Source organism: Oryctolagus cuniculus, chromosome 16 (assembly GCF_051225735.1).
Source record: "Oryctolagus cuniculus isolate XC-2025 breed Fujian yellow rabbit chromosome 16, ASM5122573v1, whole genome shotgun sequence".
NCBI classification, from domain to species: domain Eukaryota; kingdom Metazoa; phylum Chordata; class Mammalia; order Lagomorpha; family Leporidae; genus Oryctolagus; species Oryctolagus cuniculus.
The window spans coordinates 40195169-40214721 of record NC_142882.1 but is presented as its reverse complement, the minus strand read 5'-3'; the positions used below and the strand labels follow the sequence as shown (position 1 = coordinate 40214721).

The window sequence follows — 19553 nt, the reverse complement described above, 5'->3', positions numbered from 1 at the left end:
TTGACCTCTGGTACCTCTGCCAAGATGCTGGCACCTCTTGGTTAGAGGACTTGGTGTTGGTGATGCCTTCAGCAGATGGTTACATTCATGACCTCAGCTGTGGCTTGTGATGTGCAGCAAGCAACCACTTCTAACCTGAATGTTTGGAGAGGTTTCATTGCCACTGCAGGACTGAAGCTTATCTGAGACTCTGAGTGAAGCCCTTTTCACCTCTGCTTATCAAAGCATGTCTAGGAAGAGAGCAGGAAGAGACACAGTTTTCTTTTAGACTATCTATTGGCCCACCCAGTGCTGGGTTTTTCTGCTGCTTCTTAGGCCTGGGGGTTGCTCTTATTTTTTTTTAATATTTATTTATTTACTTGAAAGAGTTACACAGAGAGTGAAGGAGAGGCAGAGAGAGAGAGAAAGAGAGAGAGAGAGAGAGAGAGAGAGAGAGGTCTTCCATCCTCTGGTTCACTCCCCAGATGGCTGCAACGGCTAGAGCTGTGCCGATCTGAAGCAAGGAGCCAGGAGCTTCTTCTGGTCTCCCACATGGGTGCAGGGGCCCAAGGACTTGGGCCATCTTCTACTGCTTTCCCAGGCCATAGCAGACAGCTGAATCAAAAGTGGAGCAGCCGGGTCTCAAACTGGCACCCATATGGGATGCCAGCACTGCAGTTGGCTGCTTTACCAGCTACGCCACAGCAGAGTTGCTCTTACACAGGACCCACTCCCTCATGTCCTTCAGGTTTCTGCTCCTAGATCATCCCTTGGGCAGTCGCTCCCTGATCACTGGGTCTGGAACAGCCCTTGGTTACTCTCTGGCATATTTCACTCTTTGAATTTCTTCAGTCCAACCTGGTCTAATCATTAGTTGACAGTCCTCACCTGAATTAGTGGTCCCCTGGTGTGGAAATCAGAGGGACACCTGAGCTGGACTTGGATATTTAGATTATGCAGCCTTTGAAGATGATTAAGGTTAGATGAAGTCATCATGACAAAGCCTTTTTGGGTGAAATCTGGTGGTTTTTTGTCAGAGAGAGCGGAACCAAAATAAACATTCATGCTCCATGTCTCTCACTATGTGACACCCTGTGCCTCCCCGGGGGTTCTGTCAGCAGTAAGACCAGCAGCAGGTACAGACCCTCAACCCAATATGCACCTGCTCTATAAATTACTCAGTTTGTGCTGTTGTATCATTAGCCCACAGGAGAGGAAATAAGGCAGCTGTCCAATGCTGGGTATAGCCAGACTTCCTGCTCGAGGCTGTCTGTCCATCTCAGGCACATTGTAGGTCCACAGGGAGCTCATCATTTTTAGCCACTTCACGCTCTTTATCTGGGCCCTCCCTGGTACTCAGGGAATGACCCTTGACCCTTGTACCTCCCAGCAGGTCAATTCTGTCCCCACAGAGGGGAAGGAGGTTCTGGGTAGGGTGCACCCACGTTGAGGAGGGATATTAGACCTGCTGCCATAGCTCATGGCCAGTTGGGCTGTGATGACAATGCAAAGGCAGATGGAGGTTCAGGGTCTCTGAGACATCCTGCCCTTTTCAGCAGGACTGCATTTCCCACACTCTACCTTTCAGCAGCTCTGCTAGGAGCCCCTTCCTGCGAGACCTCCCTCGCCTGACACCACCCCCCAGAGAATTCGGGAAGACCCAGGGAGCACTGGATAAGCCAGGTGAGGCACACTGGCAGTGGGAGGGTGATCTAGGTGGTGACTCAAGGCTTCAAGAAGTCTCTGGGCCACCCCATTCTCTGAGATCCATCATTATCAGTGCCTCTACACTAACTGGGCACCATTCCCAGGGAACGTGGGTAAAGCAGTGTGGCGGAGGGGAAAGGTATGGGCTCGAGTGTCTCACACACCTGGGTTCCTTTGATCCCTGTGTCCTGAGCTGGAGGCATTCTCATTCTGAGCCCCAGTTTGCTGTTGTGTTCAGTGGCATCCTTCATCTCCTGGGTGGCACCACTTGGCTCTGTCCTCCTGATCCCCAGGGCTCTGGACCAGGGAGCCGAGGGGAGGGGGTGGGAAGCCTTGAACTTTGTGACACAGGAGAGCATCTGACACAAAGCAGGCTCCTTTTATGGAGAGCACCAGGCACATAGTAGGTGTGCTTCTGCAGAGCAAGCTGCACACAGTAGGTACTCATTTTGTAGGGTATGTGCACAGATGAGCATCCTTCACATGGAGTTTCAGGCCCTCAGCACAGAGGACGTATATAAAGTATAGGACACCTTGTAGATAAGGTTTATATGAAACACACAGTAGGCATACTTTATAAAGAGTACTCAGATGCAGACAGCACACTTTATGGAGAGCACACAGTAGGCATGCTCTGTGAGGAGCACTCTGCATGCAGTATGCACATTCTGGAGAGTACCCAGCAGACAGTAGGCAAACTTTATGGAGAGTATCAGATATTTTTGTTACAGAATTTAGGCAGACCCCTTGGTGTATGGGAGGCACACTTTATAGAGAGCCTTCAGCACACAGTAGGACCTCCCTTGCAGTCTTTTGCACTGGGGAGAGAACTGGCGCACGCAAAGCAGCTTAGGAGGGTGGCAGCTACTCCCCGTTCCTCTCTCCTTTCGGAGCTTCCTCCTCTATGGAGCCCTGGGATCACTGCCCATGACCAGACCAAGAAGAGTTTGAAGAACACCACTTAGAGCCCCGACTCTGTCCTCCCTGCCTGGGCCCCGCAGGTGCACAGTTGCTCTCAGCTTTGCCCTTGGGTCTTTCCCTCTGTGCTCTGTCCTTTGACCTCTGATGCTGAGCCAGCCTCCAGGTGCACTCTTCCAACTGGGCAATTTATCCCCAGACTCCTACCCAGGTGAGCCCAGCAAGGCTGGGTGCTTTGTTCCTGCTCCTGGAAACCATGTCTCCAGCCCTGCCCTGGGCTGCCTGGAGGCTGCATTTGAACTCCTGCCAGGCCGTGTGTGTGTGTGTGTGTTGGGGAAGAGCCGTGGCTTTTGTCTCTGAGCCTTCTAACTGCGCTCTGATAAAAGCTGCCCAATGTCCTCCCAGTCCACTCTTGCCGAGGAGCCTGGGAGATGTTCTGAGACCAGGCTCTGCCTGGCCCAGGCACCTTGCACCTGCCCTCAAGTTCATGCTTTCTCCTGCTGTTCCATGGCTAAGGGGGCCAGAGGTGCTTGTAAAATGTTGCCCAGCATGACCTTCGCCCACTTGGAAGGCGACCTGGCTATCAGGTGCTGGGAAGTGTGACCCTGAGTTGGTTCCTTTGCTATCAACTGTCTCCGCCCCCCTGTCTTGGCCAGATGCCCAGCCTGGGAGGAGACAGTGAGGCCTGCAGGGATTGGCTGCCGCAGGTCATCCCAGGCCAGCTCAGTCCCTCAGCCTTCCCCAGTTTGGAGAACTATACCAAGATATCCCAAGAGGTGGGGAAAGGAAGTTGTTCTGAACAAGCCACCTTTGACAGAGGTGCCAGACTGGGGATGAGGGGTGGGGTGGGAATAGAGGGGCCTGGAATTGGGTGCGGAGGGGTTCTGCCCAAGGCTGAGCAGCTCCAGGGAGCAGCTGGCCCGGGGGATTGGGAGGGTACTGACTTACTGGAGGTCAGTTAGCTGTTGCTTATGTCTGGACCTTTCTGACTTCAGCATTCTCGTCTTCTCTTTCCCCTCTCCTGCTCCCTCTCCTTCTACCCCTCCCTTGAGCTGCCTTCTCCCCTAGCTCTCCCTGCTCTGCCCCCAGCACTCTCCTTCCCTGGCCTTTTCCGCTGGCCCCCTGAGCTCCTTTGTCCCTTTCCCAGGTCTCAGGAAATCACTCCACGCCCCACTTGCCCTCCAGCATGCCACAGCAAGGCCTGTCCTGGCTGAGCCTGGGGCTGGGGGCAGCCTCCCCGTGGCTGCTCCTGCTGCTTCTGGGCACCTCCTGGCTCCTGGCCCGCATCCTTACCTGGGCTTACACTTTCTATGAAAACTCTCAGCGCCTCAGATGTTTCCCGCAACCCCCGAAACGGAACTGGTTCATGGGTCATCTGGGCCAGGTGAGTGTGGCAGTACCCAGGAACTGGGTAGTCTGGGTGAATGGACTCCCTGGAGGACCAGGGACTCTCTGAGGGGCCCAGAGAGCTGGGAGTCCAGGGAGAGCCAGGGTTTGGGGCAGGGGAAAAGTGAGGGTGGCTGCTCAGCGACTTCTCTCCTTGTCTTCGCACCCTATTCTGCTCTGGACCCCTTTCCTGCCTGCCTTTCTCCTTAGTGTGCCTCAGGAGTACTCCCAGACTGAGCTGCACAGAGTAGGGACCCCTAGCCTTCCTCTCTTCTCCACTGAGGGACTAAGGGTCCCCTGGGGATGTGTATAGGACCTGTCCCCAGCCGGCTCATTTCCTTGTAGAAGCTGTTATGTACCTGCTCCAGTCCTGCAGGGATGGACCATGATCCCTTTCTCCCCATGCTCCAGTGTGCCCACTGATAAACACGTGGCACAGCTGAGCTAGGAGAGAGGTGTGGGCATCTACCACCACGCCCCTGCCTGGACACCTTCCTTTGATCTTTGCTTCCATGACGTGCACCAGTGGCCCCTGTTGCTTGACCTGTGTGCAAGCACTTCACTCCCATTGAGGAGTCTCCCTGGTCCCTCCTTTTACCTGCTCTCCCTTTGGGGGATGTGGCCACATACACTTCATTTGTAGGTGGCTTGATGGATGGGAGTTTGCGCAGGCTCAGGGATAGGATGCTCGGGATGCACTCCGCACAGAGTTGGGTGGACAGAAGTTGCCTACAGGTGGGAGGTACAGTCCTGGTGGACAGGCAGGGGTCACCTCTGCTTTCTAGTGTGTGTACCCTTCTCCCTGGGAGGGAATGGAGGCTGTCTGGAGCAGGAAATACAAGAAAGGAAGGGAGACAAGCCTTAGAAACATGCCTGATGCCACACTGCTGCCCAAGCACCAAGCCCCCCTTGAAGATGCCCCTTCCAGCTTCTCCTGGGCTGGAATCACTCCCAGGATGAGAAAAAATCCACTCCTGAGCCAGACTGGGACTCTGTGGGAACACAGATTGGCCTCTCCCTGGTGCTGGGATGCACCCTTGTGGCTTAATGATAGCCCTGGGAACTAGAAAGCTGGAAAAACAGATCCCCTCCATTCATGCATAACCTAGATGTGCTTTCAGTGCAGAGGATGGACTGCCTCTGGAGACTGCAGGGCTCCTGCTGTGGCTCCTTCTGGGAGGTGTATTAAAAAGAGACTCAACAGCATAAACAGATAAATATCTGTGCAGAGTCTGTGGGGCATCAGTCCAGAACCCACTCCCAACCTCACCCAAATCCAAGGCTGCTCAATCCCTTCTATAAAGTAGAGTAGTGTTGGGCCGGCGCCGTGGCTCACTTGGTTAATCCTCCGCTTGCAGCGCCAGCATCCCATATGGGTGCCGGGTTCTAGCCCTGGTTGCTCTTCTTTCAGTCCAGCTCTCTGCTATGGCCTGGGAAGGCAGTGGAGGATGGCCCAAGTGCTTGGGCCCCTGTACCTGTGTGGGAGACCAGGAGTAAGCACCTGCTCCTGGCTTCAGATTGGTGCATCTCCGGCCGTAGCGGCCATTTGGGGGGTGAACCAATGGAAGGAAGACCTCTCTGTCTGTCTGTCTCTCTCTCTCTCTCTCTCTCACTCTCTCTCACTGTCTAACTCTGCCTGTCAAATAAATTTTTAAAAAGTAGAGTAGTGTTTACAAATAACCTGTACACATAGTCTAAGTCATCTCTAAATGCCTACACTATCTAATACAAGGTATGAGCTATGCAAATCATTGTGCTCTATTGTTAAGGATAGCATGACAAGAAAGAAAGGTTGCACAAGTCCAGTACAGATATAGTTGATTTTTCAGATGTTGTTTTAAAGATTTATTTATTTATTTGTAAGCCAGGAGTCAGGAGCACCATCTGGGTCTCCCATGTAGGTGCAGGGTCACAAGCACTTGGATCATCCTCCATTGCTTTCCCAGGCACATTAGCAAAGAGATGGATTGGAAGTGGAACAGCCAGGAATTGAACCGGTGCCTAAATAGGATGCCGACATTGTAGACAGCAGAATAACCCACTGTGCCACAGCAATGGCCCCTTCAAATGTTTTTTTAATGTAGAAATTTTTTAGATTTATTTATTTGAAAGGCAGAATTGAGAGAGAGAAAGAGAGAGAGAGAGAGAGAGAGAGAGAGAGAGGTCTTTTATCTGCTGGTTCACATCCCAAATGGCTGCAATGGCTGGAGCTGGGCTGATCAGAAGCCAGGAGCCTGGAATTTCTTCCAGGTCTCCCAAGTGGGCGCAGGGACCCAAGGACTTGGGCCATCTTCCACTGCTTTCCCAGGCCATAATAGAAAGCTGGATCAGAAGTGGAGCAGCCAGGACTTGAACCAGTGCCCATATGGGATGCCAGCTCTGCAGGCAGTGGCTTTACATGCTATGCCACAACACCAGGCCCTTTAATAATCAATATATGATGCGGATGACCAAATATCCATACATCCATCTGTCTCTATCACCATTTGTATTTGTATCTATCCATCTATGTGTACCTATCATCTATCTATGTATCTCTATCTATCTATCTATCCATCCATCCATCCATCCATCCATCTATCCATCCATCTACTGAAGAGGCTATTTATTATAGGAATTGGTTTACATCATCATGGATGCTGAGAAATCCCGTGATTTCTGTGAGCTGATGACCAGTTGTAATTCAGTCTGTGTCCCAAAGCTAAGAACTCAGGGGGCTGCTGGTGGAGCTCTCAGGTCCCGAAGGCCCAAGAATCTGGGATTCTGATGTCCCAGTGCCAGAATAGAGAGTGGATTCACTCTTTTTCTGCTGTTTTGTTCTACCTGGGTCCTGGGTGAATTGGATGAACACCTTGGATGGGGACAATGGGTAGTCCTCACGCAATCTACTCCTTTACCTGCTCGTCTCTTCTGGAAACAGCCTCACAGACATAACCAGAAGTCATGTCTCCCTGGCTCTCTGGCCATCCCTTAGCACAGTCAAGTTGACACCTGAAATTACCCATCCCAAGAAGTGACGGCCAGTGTGTTGCTTGCAGATCACCCCCACGGAGCAGGGCCTGAGGGAAGTGACTCGGATGGTCACCACCTTTCCCCAGGCCTTTCTGAGCTGGATGGGCCCCATCGTCCCTGTCATCACTTTGTGGCACCCTGATGTGGTCCGATCTGTCCTGAATGCCCCAGGTACTCACCCAGAGCTATTCCCAAGCTGCTGTGCAACCTCTGCTGTCCCCCAGCCTCTTCTTTCAGAGCCTCCTACAGATTTCTGTCACATGTTCACCAACCCCCTACTCAATGTCTCTTTCTCCTCTGTCATCTACCCACCCACCCGTCCTGGTTACTGGGCTTCCTGGGGCTCCAACAAGCCCCAACCCAAGGTTTGGTTCTGAAGGAAGCCCAGTCTGGAAGGAATGGATCAGGAAAAAGTCAGGACAGACCTCATGTGGTGGGAGGTAGGCTGTAGCCACTCAGAGAAGCAAGGTCTCTGTGGGGAAGGCTGGAAGGCTTCTCAGAGGAGGGGTTGCAGGTGGCTGGCAGGTCTGTGGTGATGGGTAAGAACTTTTGAGTTAGAGTGCAGGTTGGTGCTGTGGCACTCAGCACTGTACACTGGCATCAGTCCTGCCTGGACCCAGACCCAGAGCAACATGGAGGGCTGTGGCTGCTGCAGGGTGAAGGCAGCACTTCTCACGGGATTCATCTCTTGTGGAGCAGTTCTTGCTGCTGCTTGTGGTCATTTTCCCACCACATGCTCACTGCCTTCTCAGGACTCTCCCCTGGTAGACTCCTCTCCAGCCTGGCATGCTTCCTTTGCCCTCTGTCCTCCCCGTGTCTGGACCAGCTGAGCAGGGCAATGGGCAGCATCCAGCAGAGTTTGCAGCTCTGTCACCAAGATGATAGGTGATTCTCGGCAGGTCGTCACCCTTTCTGGCTGCCAAGGTTCCTTTCAGCCTGGGCATGCTGGGGCTGTTGTGCTAGTCGGTGCTGCTTCTGCTGCCTGCTCAGGTCCCCTTCACCTTTCACTTCCTGTTACCCCTGGCTTGGAGAGGGTGAAGTGCAGACCCCTAATTTGAGACCCTCCGTTTCCTGAGTTCCTCCCCTCCTTTCTCATGGCCCCTGCTGCCCCCTGTTGATATCAGCTGTGGTTGTACCTAAGGATATGGACTTCTATGGATTCCTGAAACTGTGGCTGGGTGAGTAACTGCAGGTAGACATGGCTGGGGACATATTTGTGGGACAGGGGAAGGTGTTGCCCTTGCCCATTGCCCCTGGCCGCCCTAGGGGAGGGGCTTTTGCTGAGCACCGGGGACAAGTGGAACAGCCACCGTCGCATGCTGACACCCGCCTTCCACTTTGAAATCCTGAAGCCCTATATGAAGATTTTCAACAGGAGCGCAAATACTATGCACGTGAGTCCCTTGGGCCCATTGTTCAGGGTATGGGAAAGGGGTAGTAGCCTCCAAGATCTAATCTGGAGCCCTGGCTTTGCAATGTAGCTCTGGAGCCATGGATTTTGCTCTCTGAGTCTTGATGTCTTTATCTGTGAAATGGGAAAAATAACTCCCAGCTGAAAGGGTGGTCAAGACAACGTCATGGAATTATATTCTGGGCACACAGTGGGTGCTCAGAAGCTGTTAGCTTCTAGTCTGCCTCACAGAAGGCTTGTAAACTCAACAGTGGTGATGAACATTGTATGGTAGCCCCTTCCGCACAACACAGCACATTCCAACTCACTGGCCTCAGAGGGCCAAGTGTATTCGTTGGTCCCTCATCCTGCAGGAGGCTGATCTGGGCTTGCTAGCATGGCACACACTGAGCTCCAAAGAGTGAGCAGAACCAGTCAGTACTTCTTGATGCTTAGTTTCAGATCCAGCATAACATCATTTTTATCACATTCCAGTGGTCAAGCCAAAACCCAAATCCAGCTCCAAATCAAGAGACAGAGAAGCAGCCTCCACCTCCTAATGGAAGGAGCTGTCAAGTATCACTGCAAGTTTGAGGACACAGGGAGGGAGGCTAATAATGATGAACTGATAATGACAGCTAACATTGAGCACTTATTGTATACCAGAAACTACATACAACTCCTTGATACTTGCTATATAGTGTCAATTTTCACAACACTGTGAAATAATAGCTATTTTTGTCCTATTGCAGTTGATGAAACTGAGAGTTGGAGAGATTAGGGAGCTTGCCCTAGTTCACGTAGCCAGGAGTGGTGGATCAGATGTTCTGACATAGTTTATCTGGGACACAGGTGGTTTGACTTACTTATTACTGAAGATTTGACAGGTGGGACCCAGGGAGCAGGCAATGGGCTGATCAAGGGTATACAGATCATGGGAGGCAGAGCTGGACCTGACTCTTCCCCATTCCCAGCCTTGGGTGTTCCCCCTTTAATAGAAACAGCTTCCAGTTCCACCCAAACCTCAGTCTCCCAGGAGGCTGGCATATGGGAATCCATTTTGATAAAGTTGGGAGGAACCGGGGAAGCCAGGACCCAACCCAGGCTCTGTCTTCTTTCCTGGCCAGGCCAAGTGGCAGCGGTTGGCCTCAGAGGGCAATGCTTGCCTGGACATGTTTGAGCACATCAGCCTTATGACCTTGGACAGTCTTCAGAAATGCGTCTTCAGCTTTGACAGCAACTGTCAGGAGTGAGTCCTTGCAAGGGCCTGGGTGCTTGGGTCATGGGTCCCAGGGAGAGGTCGGGGAGAGAGGACTAACTTTCAATCAACAGAGCCTTCTTTGAGGAATTGTGGCAGATGTGGACATTGACAGACAGGTAAAGGTAGAGGGAAAGCATGATCCTTCCTGGTGGAAAAATTCACAGATATTGCCATCCTGTGAACAGGACATGTACAAGCAGTAAGGAGCCACCTTAGAAATGAGGCTGGGAGGCCGGTACCGCAGCTCACTAGGCTAATCCTCTGCCTTGTGGTGCCAGCACACGGGGTTCTAGTCCCGGTTGGGGCGCCGGATTCTGTCCCGGTTGCCCCTCTTCCAGGCCAGCTCTCTGCTCTGGCCCGGGAGTGCAGTGGAGGATGGCCCAAGTACTTGGGCCCTGCCCCCCATGGGAGACCAGGATAAGTACTTGGCTCCTGCCATCGGATCAGCGCAGTGCGCCGGCTGTGGCGGCCATTGGAGGGTGAACCAATGGCAAAAGGAAGACCTTTCTCTCTGTCTCTCTCTCACTGTCCACCCTGCCTGTCAAAAAAAAAAAAAAAAAGAAAAAGAAAAGAAAAAAAGAAATGAGGCTGGGGAGATAGGCCATAGCTCAATCCTAAGGACACTGAAAAGCCAAGAAAAGCGGTGTTAACCTTATCCTGAGGGTTCCAGAAAGTGATGGAAGATGTTTGAGCAGATGGGAGTCCTGGTCAGGGCTGGGCTTGAAGAAGACCAAGTGCCAAGGAGACATGGGATGCAAGGATTGGAGGAGGAATGAGTATGTGGAGAAAATGGATCTGACTTTGGAGAAACCAAGGAAGAGTAGGCAAGATCAGATGTTGAGTGACAGAGAGGAAATGAATTTGATGCCATGTCAGTGCTCTGTAGAGCTGGGGGCATGAGGCAGCTCACAGAGAGGGAGGAGAGAGAAAGGAGCCCTTTCTGGATGCAACATGATCCTGGGATTCTGGCTGGGAGGTGCTTCTGGGACTTCACATGCATCAATGAGTTGCTTCTTGTCTCTGGTCTGGTCCTGCAGGAGTTCCAGTGACTACATTGCCGCCATTTTGGATCTCAGTGCTCTTGTCCTAAAACGGGACCAGCAGATCTTAATGCACATGGACTTCCTGTACTACCTCACTCCTGATGGACGGCGCTTCCGCAAGGCCTGTGACCTGGTGCACAGCTTCACGGATGCCATCATCCAGGAGCGGCGCCGCACCATTGCTAGCCAGGGTGTTGATGACTTCCTCAAGGCCAAGGCCAAGGCCAAGACGTTGGACTTCATTGATGTTCTTCTGCTGACCAAGGTGGGCTTCTCTTGGATTTGTACTTAAGAGTTAGCATGGATCATGGTATCAAATGTCAAATTAAAGAATTTGATGGCTTGATGGAGAGGACACTGGGGAGCCATGGGAGGTACTGAGGAAGGGAGGGGCATGTCAGAGTTTTTGATATGCTTTAGACTCTGTGGAAGGCTGCCTTGGAGGCAGGAGATGAGGGGAAGACTATGGGGCAGGCTTTAGAGATGGCATGGTACGAATCTTGCTTAAATGATGGGTCTTCAGGGACTGACCCATGGAAAACTCAGGTGCCAACAGAGTTGATGTGATGTGGGGGGGCATGCTTCCTCTCCAGAGTGAAGACGGAAAGGAGTTGTCAGATGATGATATACGGGCAGAGGCCGATACCTTCATGTTTGCAGGTGAGAACTAGCGTGGACTGCAGTTGGGGCGGGGCTGTCTCTTCTTCAGAGATGTGGTAGGCCCAGCTTGGACCACTCCATGCCCCTCCCCCACTCCCCATCCTCTCAAAGGCCTCAATGTGTGGGCACTGTCCATTCTCTGGTGCTGAAGCATCCCAGACACTCACACATGCCTAGCTATCCTGCAGGTCATGACACAACGGCCAGTGGTCTCTCCTGGGTCCTATACAACCTCGCGAGGCACCCAGAATACCAGCAGCGATGCCGGCAGGAGGTCCAAGAACTCCTGAAGAACCGGGATGCTGAGGAGGTTGAATGGTGAGTCCCTGTCTTCCTGGCCCATTCCAGAGGCCCTGGCATTGCCCTTGTTCTCTAGGAGGGGAAGGGGGAAGCCCTTTTGGATTGCATTGACTATACTGATTAATTTAGATATAAGTGATGATTTATAAAAGTAGTTCATCCCACCCTGGAGTCTGGAGTAAGCTTAAATATTGAATCTATCTGTGGTCTATTCTGTTCCAGGACGGGGAATCAGTAGGAGGTGGGGAGGGCCTCAGTGGTCAGCAGCAAGCTGAGTCAGTCTTGGTTTCTGCTCCCTGGGTGACTGCTAATGGGGGCTCCTTAGGGACGACCTGGCCCAGCTGCCCTTCCTGACCATGTGCATCAAGGAGAGCCTACGGCTGCACCCTCCGGTCACGGTCATCTCGCGCCGCTGCACCCAGGATGTGAAGCTTCCTGATGGCCGGGTCATCCCCAGAGGTGCCCGCAGCAGCAGGGGGCGGAGCCTCTGGGGCAGGTGGGCAGGCCCATCCACAGTGGGGACCCTGTCCTGACTGTCCCCCTTCTCCCTGACAGGGAATGTCTGTGTCATCAGCATCTTCGGGATTCATCACAACCCGGCAGTCTGGCCAGACCCTGAGGTGCCGCTCCTGTCCCTGTGCCCATCCCTGGGAACCTGGTGGTCTTCTGGGGCCAGATGGGCATCCTAGGAGACCCCACCCTGCAGCCCTGCCATACCCCGCTCCCAGGTCTATGACCCCTTCCGCTTCGACCCGGAAAACCCTCAGAAGAGGTCGCCTCTGGCTTTCATTCCCTTCTCGGCGGGGCCCAGGTAGAGTGGTGGGAGTCTGAGAGTGGTGGGAGTGCCTGACTGAGGGGCTGGAAAAGGATTGGGCCTAGTGCTCCCCAGGCCCACGTGTGCAGGACTGAGTTGGAGCTCAGTTTGGGGATATGCAGGCCCATACACGGGGACCCCAGCAAGGTTATTCCACCTTGGGATTCTGGTGGTGGGTCCTGGGCACATATGGGGTCCCGGGCAGTGTCAGAGCCCCCACCCCATCTGATGGTCCGTCAGGTAGGGGCTGGTTTAGGTGTGTGCAGGCCCACCTGGGGGTCCCAGCAAGGTGAGCCTTCCCCTGGGGTGGGCGGATCCTGGGATCTGGGGTCCCCTAGTGCAGTCCCAGACCAGCCCCGCGCTGCCCGCAGGAACTGCATCGGGCAGACGTTTGCCATGGCCGAGATGAAGGTGGCGCTGGCGCTCACGCTGCTGCGCTTCCGCGTGCTGCCCGCCAGCGCCGAGCCCCGCAGGAAGCCAGAGCTGATCCTGCGCGCCGAGGGCGGCCTGTGGTTGCGGGTGGAGCCTCTGAGCGGGCACCCGCACTGACCGGCTGCTGCCAGTGCCGGGACACCGCTGAGCACCTTCGCAGAGCCCAAGGGAGGAACTGTGCTGTGGTTCACCGGGCCTGGGCCTGGGTGAGAGCCAGCGCGGGGCACGGGGTGGCTGTGGGCGTAGGGGTGCCAGGAGGTGCTGCTGTGCGGAGCACAACTGGGCAAAGGGCGTCCACGCTGAGAACCGCGCGGGTGGTTCTGAAGTCCAAGCATGGACTTGGTCCCCTGGGCGATAGGGAGCCACGGGGTGTGTCTGACTGGGTTGGCGGGGAGGGGTGGGGGGGTGGGGGGCTGTAAATTAAGGCCACAGACAGAGGCAAACCCCACTGCCTTCCCACCAAACATTCTGAACTCAGGCTTTGCTCACTGCAAGGTTCTTCCCCGTGTAGCTACAGGTACTAAATAACTGTTTATTAAACACACAGAGTGTCCAACATGGTGGAAGCTGTGTCGTTTTTACTTTGGCTACACTGTGTGTGTGTGCTTGCTTATCTTCTGCAAGTTGGCTGACCTATTTAGAGATAGTGAATAAGGCAGCCTGGGCATCTGCTGGTTGAGGAATTTTTTTTTTTTTTTTTTTTTTTTTTTTTTTTTTTTTTAAGGCTTGAGGGACCCAAAGTCAGAAAACCAGTTAAAATCCATACTGAGGCCGGCACCACGGCTCAATAGGCTAATCCTCCACCTAGCAGCGCCGGCACACCGGGTTCTAGTCCCGGTGGGGGTCCCGGATTCTTTCCCGGTTGCCCCTCTTCCAGGCCAGCTCTCTGCTGTGGCCCAGGAAGGCAGTGAAGGATGGCCCAAGTGCTTGGGCCCTGCACCCCGTGGGAGACCAGGAGAAGCACCTCGCTCCTGGCTTCGGATCAGCGCAGTGTGCCGGCCGCAGCGCGCCCGCCGCGGCGGCCATTGGAGGGTGAACCAACAGCAAAAGGAAGACCTTTCTTTCTGTCTCTCTCACTGTCCACTCTGCCTGTCAAAAAAAAAAAAAATCCATACTGAGCTCACAGCTGCCACTCCTTCACTGCAGCGTTTTGAGGGCTTCATCCAACCAGAATGGGCCTCTTAAAGTCTCCTTGGATGACCCCTGACCTTTGACCCTCACCCCCTGCCAACCTCCAGGCCAATACAACCATTTTGCTGCAGAGCAAAGGAATAATCCATGTTCATCTGACCTCTGGGTTCTGTTTTCATCTCACAGAGCCATTGTAATTCTCTTTTCCTGTCATTTATTTATTGAAGGAACAGGAAAAGCATCCAACTTTGAGAGTTACTTCAAATTTTATTCAGAGAGAGAGAGAAAGAGACAGAGGCAGAACCTCAGAGATCCAGTGGTTCATTCCCCAAATACAACAGCTGGGTTTGGGCCAGGCCAAAGCCAGGAACCAGGAACACAATGTTCTTCCATGTGGGTGACAGGGGCCCAGGTACCTGAGCGGTCTCCCTGCCTCTTAGCTCCCCCAGTCTTCAAGAAGCTGGCATCAGGAGTGTGGACTTGAACACAGGCTTGCTTTTCCTCATTTTCTTTCTTTGTTTTTTAAGATTTATTTACTTATTTGAAAGACAGTTACATAGAGAGACCTTCCATCTGCTGGTTCACTCCCCATATGGCTGCAATGGCCGGAGCTGGGCCAGACCAAATCCAGGAACCAGGAGCTTTTTCTGGGTTTCCCACACTGGTGCAGGGGCCCAAACACTTGGACCATCTTCTGCTGCTTTCCTAGGCTGTTAGCAGGGAATTGGATCAGAAGTGGAGCAGCCAGGTCTCAGGCACCACACTACTTGGTATGCCACAGCGCAATCCCAAACCCAGGTTTCCAATATGGGGAAGCAGGAGTCTGGCTGTTAAACCTGTGTGTATGTGATTCTCACAACCGCAGAGTTGGAACTTTCCCTAGCTGCTGTGCCAGAGTGTGTGTGTGTGTATGTATGTGTGTATGTGTGTGTGTGTGTGTGAGAGAGAGAGGGACTGTGTGATATGTGAAGTGCATGTCTAATTGTACATTTGTGTGACTGTGTGCCCATATGTGTTGAGGACATCTATGCACATGTGTGTGCAGGCCTACATATATAAGTGCGTGTATGGGGACACAGTAAATGCACATGTGTGTGAGTGTGCATGTTATTGTGTCTGTACATGGAAGTATGTGTGTGTGCATATTTGTGTACAGTAATGTGTTGGTGTTTGAGTGTGTGCTTATATGCACATGTATGCGTGTGTCTGCTGCAGTCACTGAGTGACGTAATTGTCCACAGCAGCCTGTGCCCTGCTCAGTGCCCGTCCCCTGGCCTCACCTCTGCAGTGCAGTGCAGGCAGGAGAATCTGGAGACACAATGCCCCTGGAGGAGCTATGAGTAAGGGGTGGGTCTGGGTGGATAAATGCTCCAGTGCCTCGCTCTGGGTGGGATGACTCACTGTTGTGCTGTGTACTCCCTCTCCATCTCAGTTCCCCCTGTCCTGTGGGTGTATCCTGGAATCACTTCCAAGTAACCAATAGGCAGTATATAATTCTTGTCTCAGACTCATCTCCAAAGAAAGTATTTGCCCTGGAATCTTTGCATCAGGGTCTAACTCCAGGAAATTCAAAGTAGAACACTCGGTTGGCTCCATGAGTCCTCACAGGCATCTTATTGTGCTCCATGGTTTTTGAGGAGAAACCTATGGCCATAAAACAGGCAAGTCGCTTGGCCTGGGCCACACAGTGCCTGGTTTGGACCAGAGCTGTCTGACATCAAGCTGAGTGCTTGTTCCTCTCCTAAAAGGCCTTCCCTGATGGCGCTGCAGGAATGAGCAGGGGATGTGGGACTTCCGCTAAGGCTATGACTTCTGCGCAGAGGGACCCAAGGCTTATGTCCTCATTCTAAGAACAGAAATGGGAAACAGAAACTCGATGCTGACCTTGTGCCAGGGACTGTTGCTATAAGAAATTTACTCACTTTTAATTCATATAATTTTTCACAACAACTTTGCTGTTGCTTCCATTTTTCATGTGACAGATCTGAAGCCCAGATCCTCAGAGACACTTGCCCAAATCCACACATTAGATCCCGATGGGAAGCAGGCAGTCCGCACCTGTCGTCCTTGTTATCAGTCGCAGTGCTCTCTGGCTTCTCACAAGTCACAGGTACATAGATGGTGTCCTAAAGCATGACAAGAAGTTTCGTTTAGCAATATAATTGATGACCATATAGATTTGGATAATTAAATTGCTACACAGACGTCATATAAGGATACAGTTGGTAAGAGAAGACATTTATAAGAAACATTTTTGTGAATGGGTATTTAGCCTAGTGGTTGTGATACCTGCATCCCACATCTTGAATGCCTGGGTTAAATTCCAGTTCTATCTCTTGACTAATGAGACCCTGAAGGGCAGCAGTGATGGCTCTGTAGTTGGGTTCCTGTCACCCACTTGGGAGATCCGGATTGAGGTGCCTTCTCTGACTTTAGCCTGGCTCAGTCCTGGCCATTGTAGGCATATGGAGAATGAACTAGCTGATGGGACCAATCTCTGCCCATGTGTCTGTCTGTTTCTCTTTACCTCTCAAATAAGTAAAAAAGAAAAAGGAAATAGCTTCATTTCCCCTCTCATTACACATTTTGGGTGTAATTTCTCAGTTCTTGTGCCATTTCAAATGGACCACTACAAAGCTGGTTTGATGAGTCTCATCTCTTGCAAAAACTGGCAGGTGTGTCTTGGTGAGGACATCAAATGGGCTAAATGAGGGGGTTGAGAACGGGCCATTCACAGGGGTTACATTCCAGGGGAAGTATCCTATCCTGGGATACTGCAGCACACCCTGGGGCTTAGCATCCACAGTGAGCAGTTCCCAGTCCCTTTCTGATACTGGCTGATGCCTTTCATTGATAAAATATCATCTCAATTTAAAAAAATGGTTAATTAGGCTTCTAAAATTTATTTATTTTACTAAGAGGAACAGAGAGACCCACTGGGTCAGGGCAAAGCCAGGAGCCAGGAGCTCAATCTGGATCTCCCTCAAGGGTGGGTGGCAGAGACCTAAGTAATTGAACCATCACCTGTTCCCTCCCTGAGTGCACATAGCCAGAAACTGCACTCAGAAGCAGAGTCAGGACACAGACCCAGGCAGGCCAATATGCTTGTGGGCCTCCCAGGTGCTCTGTTAACCACAGTGCCCAATGCCTGCCTTCCCCTTATTTGAGCAGGAGCTGGAAGGTGGCCAAACACTCTTGCTGCAGCTCACTACCTACAGTGAGTCAGCGCTGAGTCTCCAGCCCTTTGTTGTGTGTGGACCCCTTAACCACTTGCTAAGTAGACACCCCCTGAAGGAGGGGCAGAATTCTGTCTCCTCCAGCAGGCCCCTCTGCTCCTTTTTTAAATCAAAGATTTATTTATTTTGAAAGAGTTACAGAGAGGGAGGGGGAGGGAGACACAGAGGGACAGAGTTCTTCCATCAGCTGGTTCTTTCCCCAGAAAGCCACGATGGTCAGCACTGTGCCAGGCCAAAGCCAGGAGCCAGGAGCCAGGAGCCAGGAGCCAGAAGCTTCATCCGGGTCTCCCACGTGGCTGGCAGGAGCCCAAACACTTGGAGCTTGTTCTGTTGCTTTCCCAGACCATTAGCAGGGAGTGGATTGGAATTATAGCAGCTAGGACAGGAAATGGCACCCATATGGCAAGCTGAGTTTACTTGCTATGTCACAATGCTGGTCCCATACCTCTGCTCCATTTTGAATGATGTTCTTGGGGCTCCATCCTTCAGCTATCAGTGAAAATCCACCTTTCTTGCTCCACATGGTGATCTCCAGGGACCCCATCCTCCTCCTGCCCTTTTGGGGCTGGGGCCAGGCTGGAGACAGATTCACTTTCCAGAGCAGGGCCCATGCAGGGGAGGTTGACATGGTACTGTGAGTCCTCTGGGTGTTTCTCAAGCTTTTTCTTGGCCTTTCATCCCTAGGCCATCTCAGTTCTTCTCCCAGCAGCCCAGAAAAGTGGGTCAGGCCCTGGCCATGCCTTCCTCAGCTGGTTAGTTTATGAGCTTTGCTCCTTCAAGTGGAGCCAGAATTCATCACCACCATGGGCCTGCAGGGCAGCTGGTTCCTGCTGACCCCATGGACCCTGAATGAAGTCAACTGCATTATCTGTGGAAGAGAGAATAACAACACTCTTCCCTTAGGCCTACCTGGTGCTGGATCTATGTGCACGTGATAAGGCCTGGGGGTGGCTCCTATACACAGCTCACTCCCCACACCCTTCAACTTTCTGACCCTTTAGCAGTCCCTCTCTGATCATTTTCTGTCACTTACTGGCATGTTTCTTAACTTCTTTTTTTAAAAAAGATATATTTTATTTATTTGAAAGACAAAGTTACAGAGAGGTAGAGACAGAGAGAGAGAGGTTTTCCATCCACTGGTTCACTGCTTAGATGTCCACGATGACCAGAGCTGCACTGATCTGAGGCCAGGAGCTAGGAGCTTCTTCTGGGTCTCCCACGTGAGTGCAGGGGCCCAAGGACTTGGGCCATCGTCTACTGCTTTCCCAGGCCATAGCAGAGAGCTGGATTGGAAGAGGAGCAGCCGGGACTAGAACTGGTGCCCATTTGGGATGCCGGCACTTCAGGCTAGGGCGTTAACCCGCTGTGCCACAGCACTGGCCCCTCACTCTTAACTTCTTTCATCATTGCTACCATCTGACTTGTTCTTATGAACATCAGACATGAACGTCATGACAGCAGGGACCTTGCCTGTCCTAGCACTGTGCCTGAACAGAGTAGTGCTCAAGACAAATTGCTATTCAGAGGGATGAGGCATCAATCCACTTCTTCATTGTACTGAGCAGGACACGAAGCACAAGACAGGGCAAGCCACTTGCCCAAGGCCACAGAGCAGACCTTGGACTTGAACTCAGTTCTGCTTAATTCACAACTTGCTCCGTCCTGAAGGCTGAGGAGTGGAAAAGTAAAACTCAGGCCAGTCGTGTGAACCAACTGCGTGTCCCCACTGTGCCCAATCCTACGTCTTCTTAAAATGTTGCTTTACTGATTAAGGTTATAGCAGCTCAGTGTGAAAAACCAGGGTCATAGAGATGGCTATAAAACAGGGTCTCAGAGCTGACACTGTGGTGCAGCGGGTTAATGCCCTGGCCTGAAGTGCAGGCGTCCCATGGGGTGCCGGTTTGAGACCCAGGTGCTCCACTTCTGATCCAGCTCTCTGCTATGGCCAGGGAAAGCAGTAGAAGATGGCCCAAGTCATTGGGCCCCTAAACCCACATGGGACACCTGGAAGAAGTTGGCTCTTGGCTTCGGATCAGCGCAGCTCTGGCCATTGCAGCCATCTGGGGAGTGAACTAGCGGATGGAAGACCTATCTCTCTCTCTCTCTCTCTCTCTCTCTCTGCCTCTCCTCTCTCTGTGTAACTCTGACTTTCAAATAAATAAATAAATCTTTTAAAAAAAACCCAGAGTCTCAGAGCCAACGCTGTGTCAGAGTAGATTAAGCCTCCGTCTGTGGTGCCAGCATCCTATATGGACACCTGTTCGAATCCTGGCTGCTCCTCTTC

At 52.3% G+C, this 19553-nt stretch overlaps 1 protein-coding gene across 5 annotated transcripts; it reads left to right on the top strand.

The window, feature by feature from the left end:
- The first annotated feature begins 1525 nt into the window (after positions 1 to 1525).
- Positions 1526 to 13458, top strand: LOC100356924 (cytochrome P450 4F2). 5 transcript variants are annotated; one of them, XM_089315138.1, is made up of 13 exons: positions 1526 to 1662; positions 3752 to 3988; positions 7029 to 7173; positions 8127 to 8180; positions 8269 to 8396; positions 9520 to 9641; positions 10691 to 10961; positions 11290 to 11356; positions 11545 to 11674; positions 11982 to 12115; positions 12212 to 12276; positions 12385 to 12467; positions 12842 to 13458. In XM_089315138.1, exons 2-13 carry the CDS (start codon positions 3791 to 3793, stop codon positions 13017 to 13019), a joined length of 1575 nt encoding a protein of 524 aa, XP_089171264.1. In that variant the 5' UTR covers positions 1526 to 1662; positions 3752 to 3790; the 3' UTR covers positions 13020 to 13458. The 5 variants fall into 5 exon arrangements, with proteins under 5 accessions (XP_089171264.1, XP_069915476.2, XP_089171265.1 ...); XM_070059375.2 differs by lacking the exon at positions 1526 to 1662 and adding an exon at positions 3317 to 3423; XM_017337603.4 differs by lacking the exon at positions 1526 to 1662 and adding an exon at positions 3353 to 3423 and having other exon boundaries at positions 3673 to 3988.
- The last annotated feature ends 6095 nt before the right edge of the window (positions 13459 to 19553 follow it).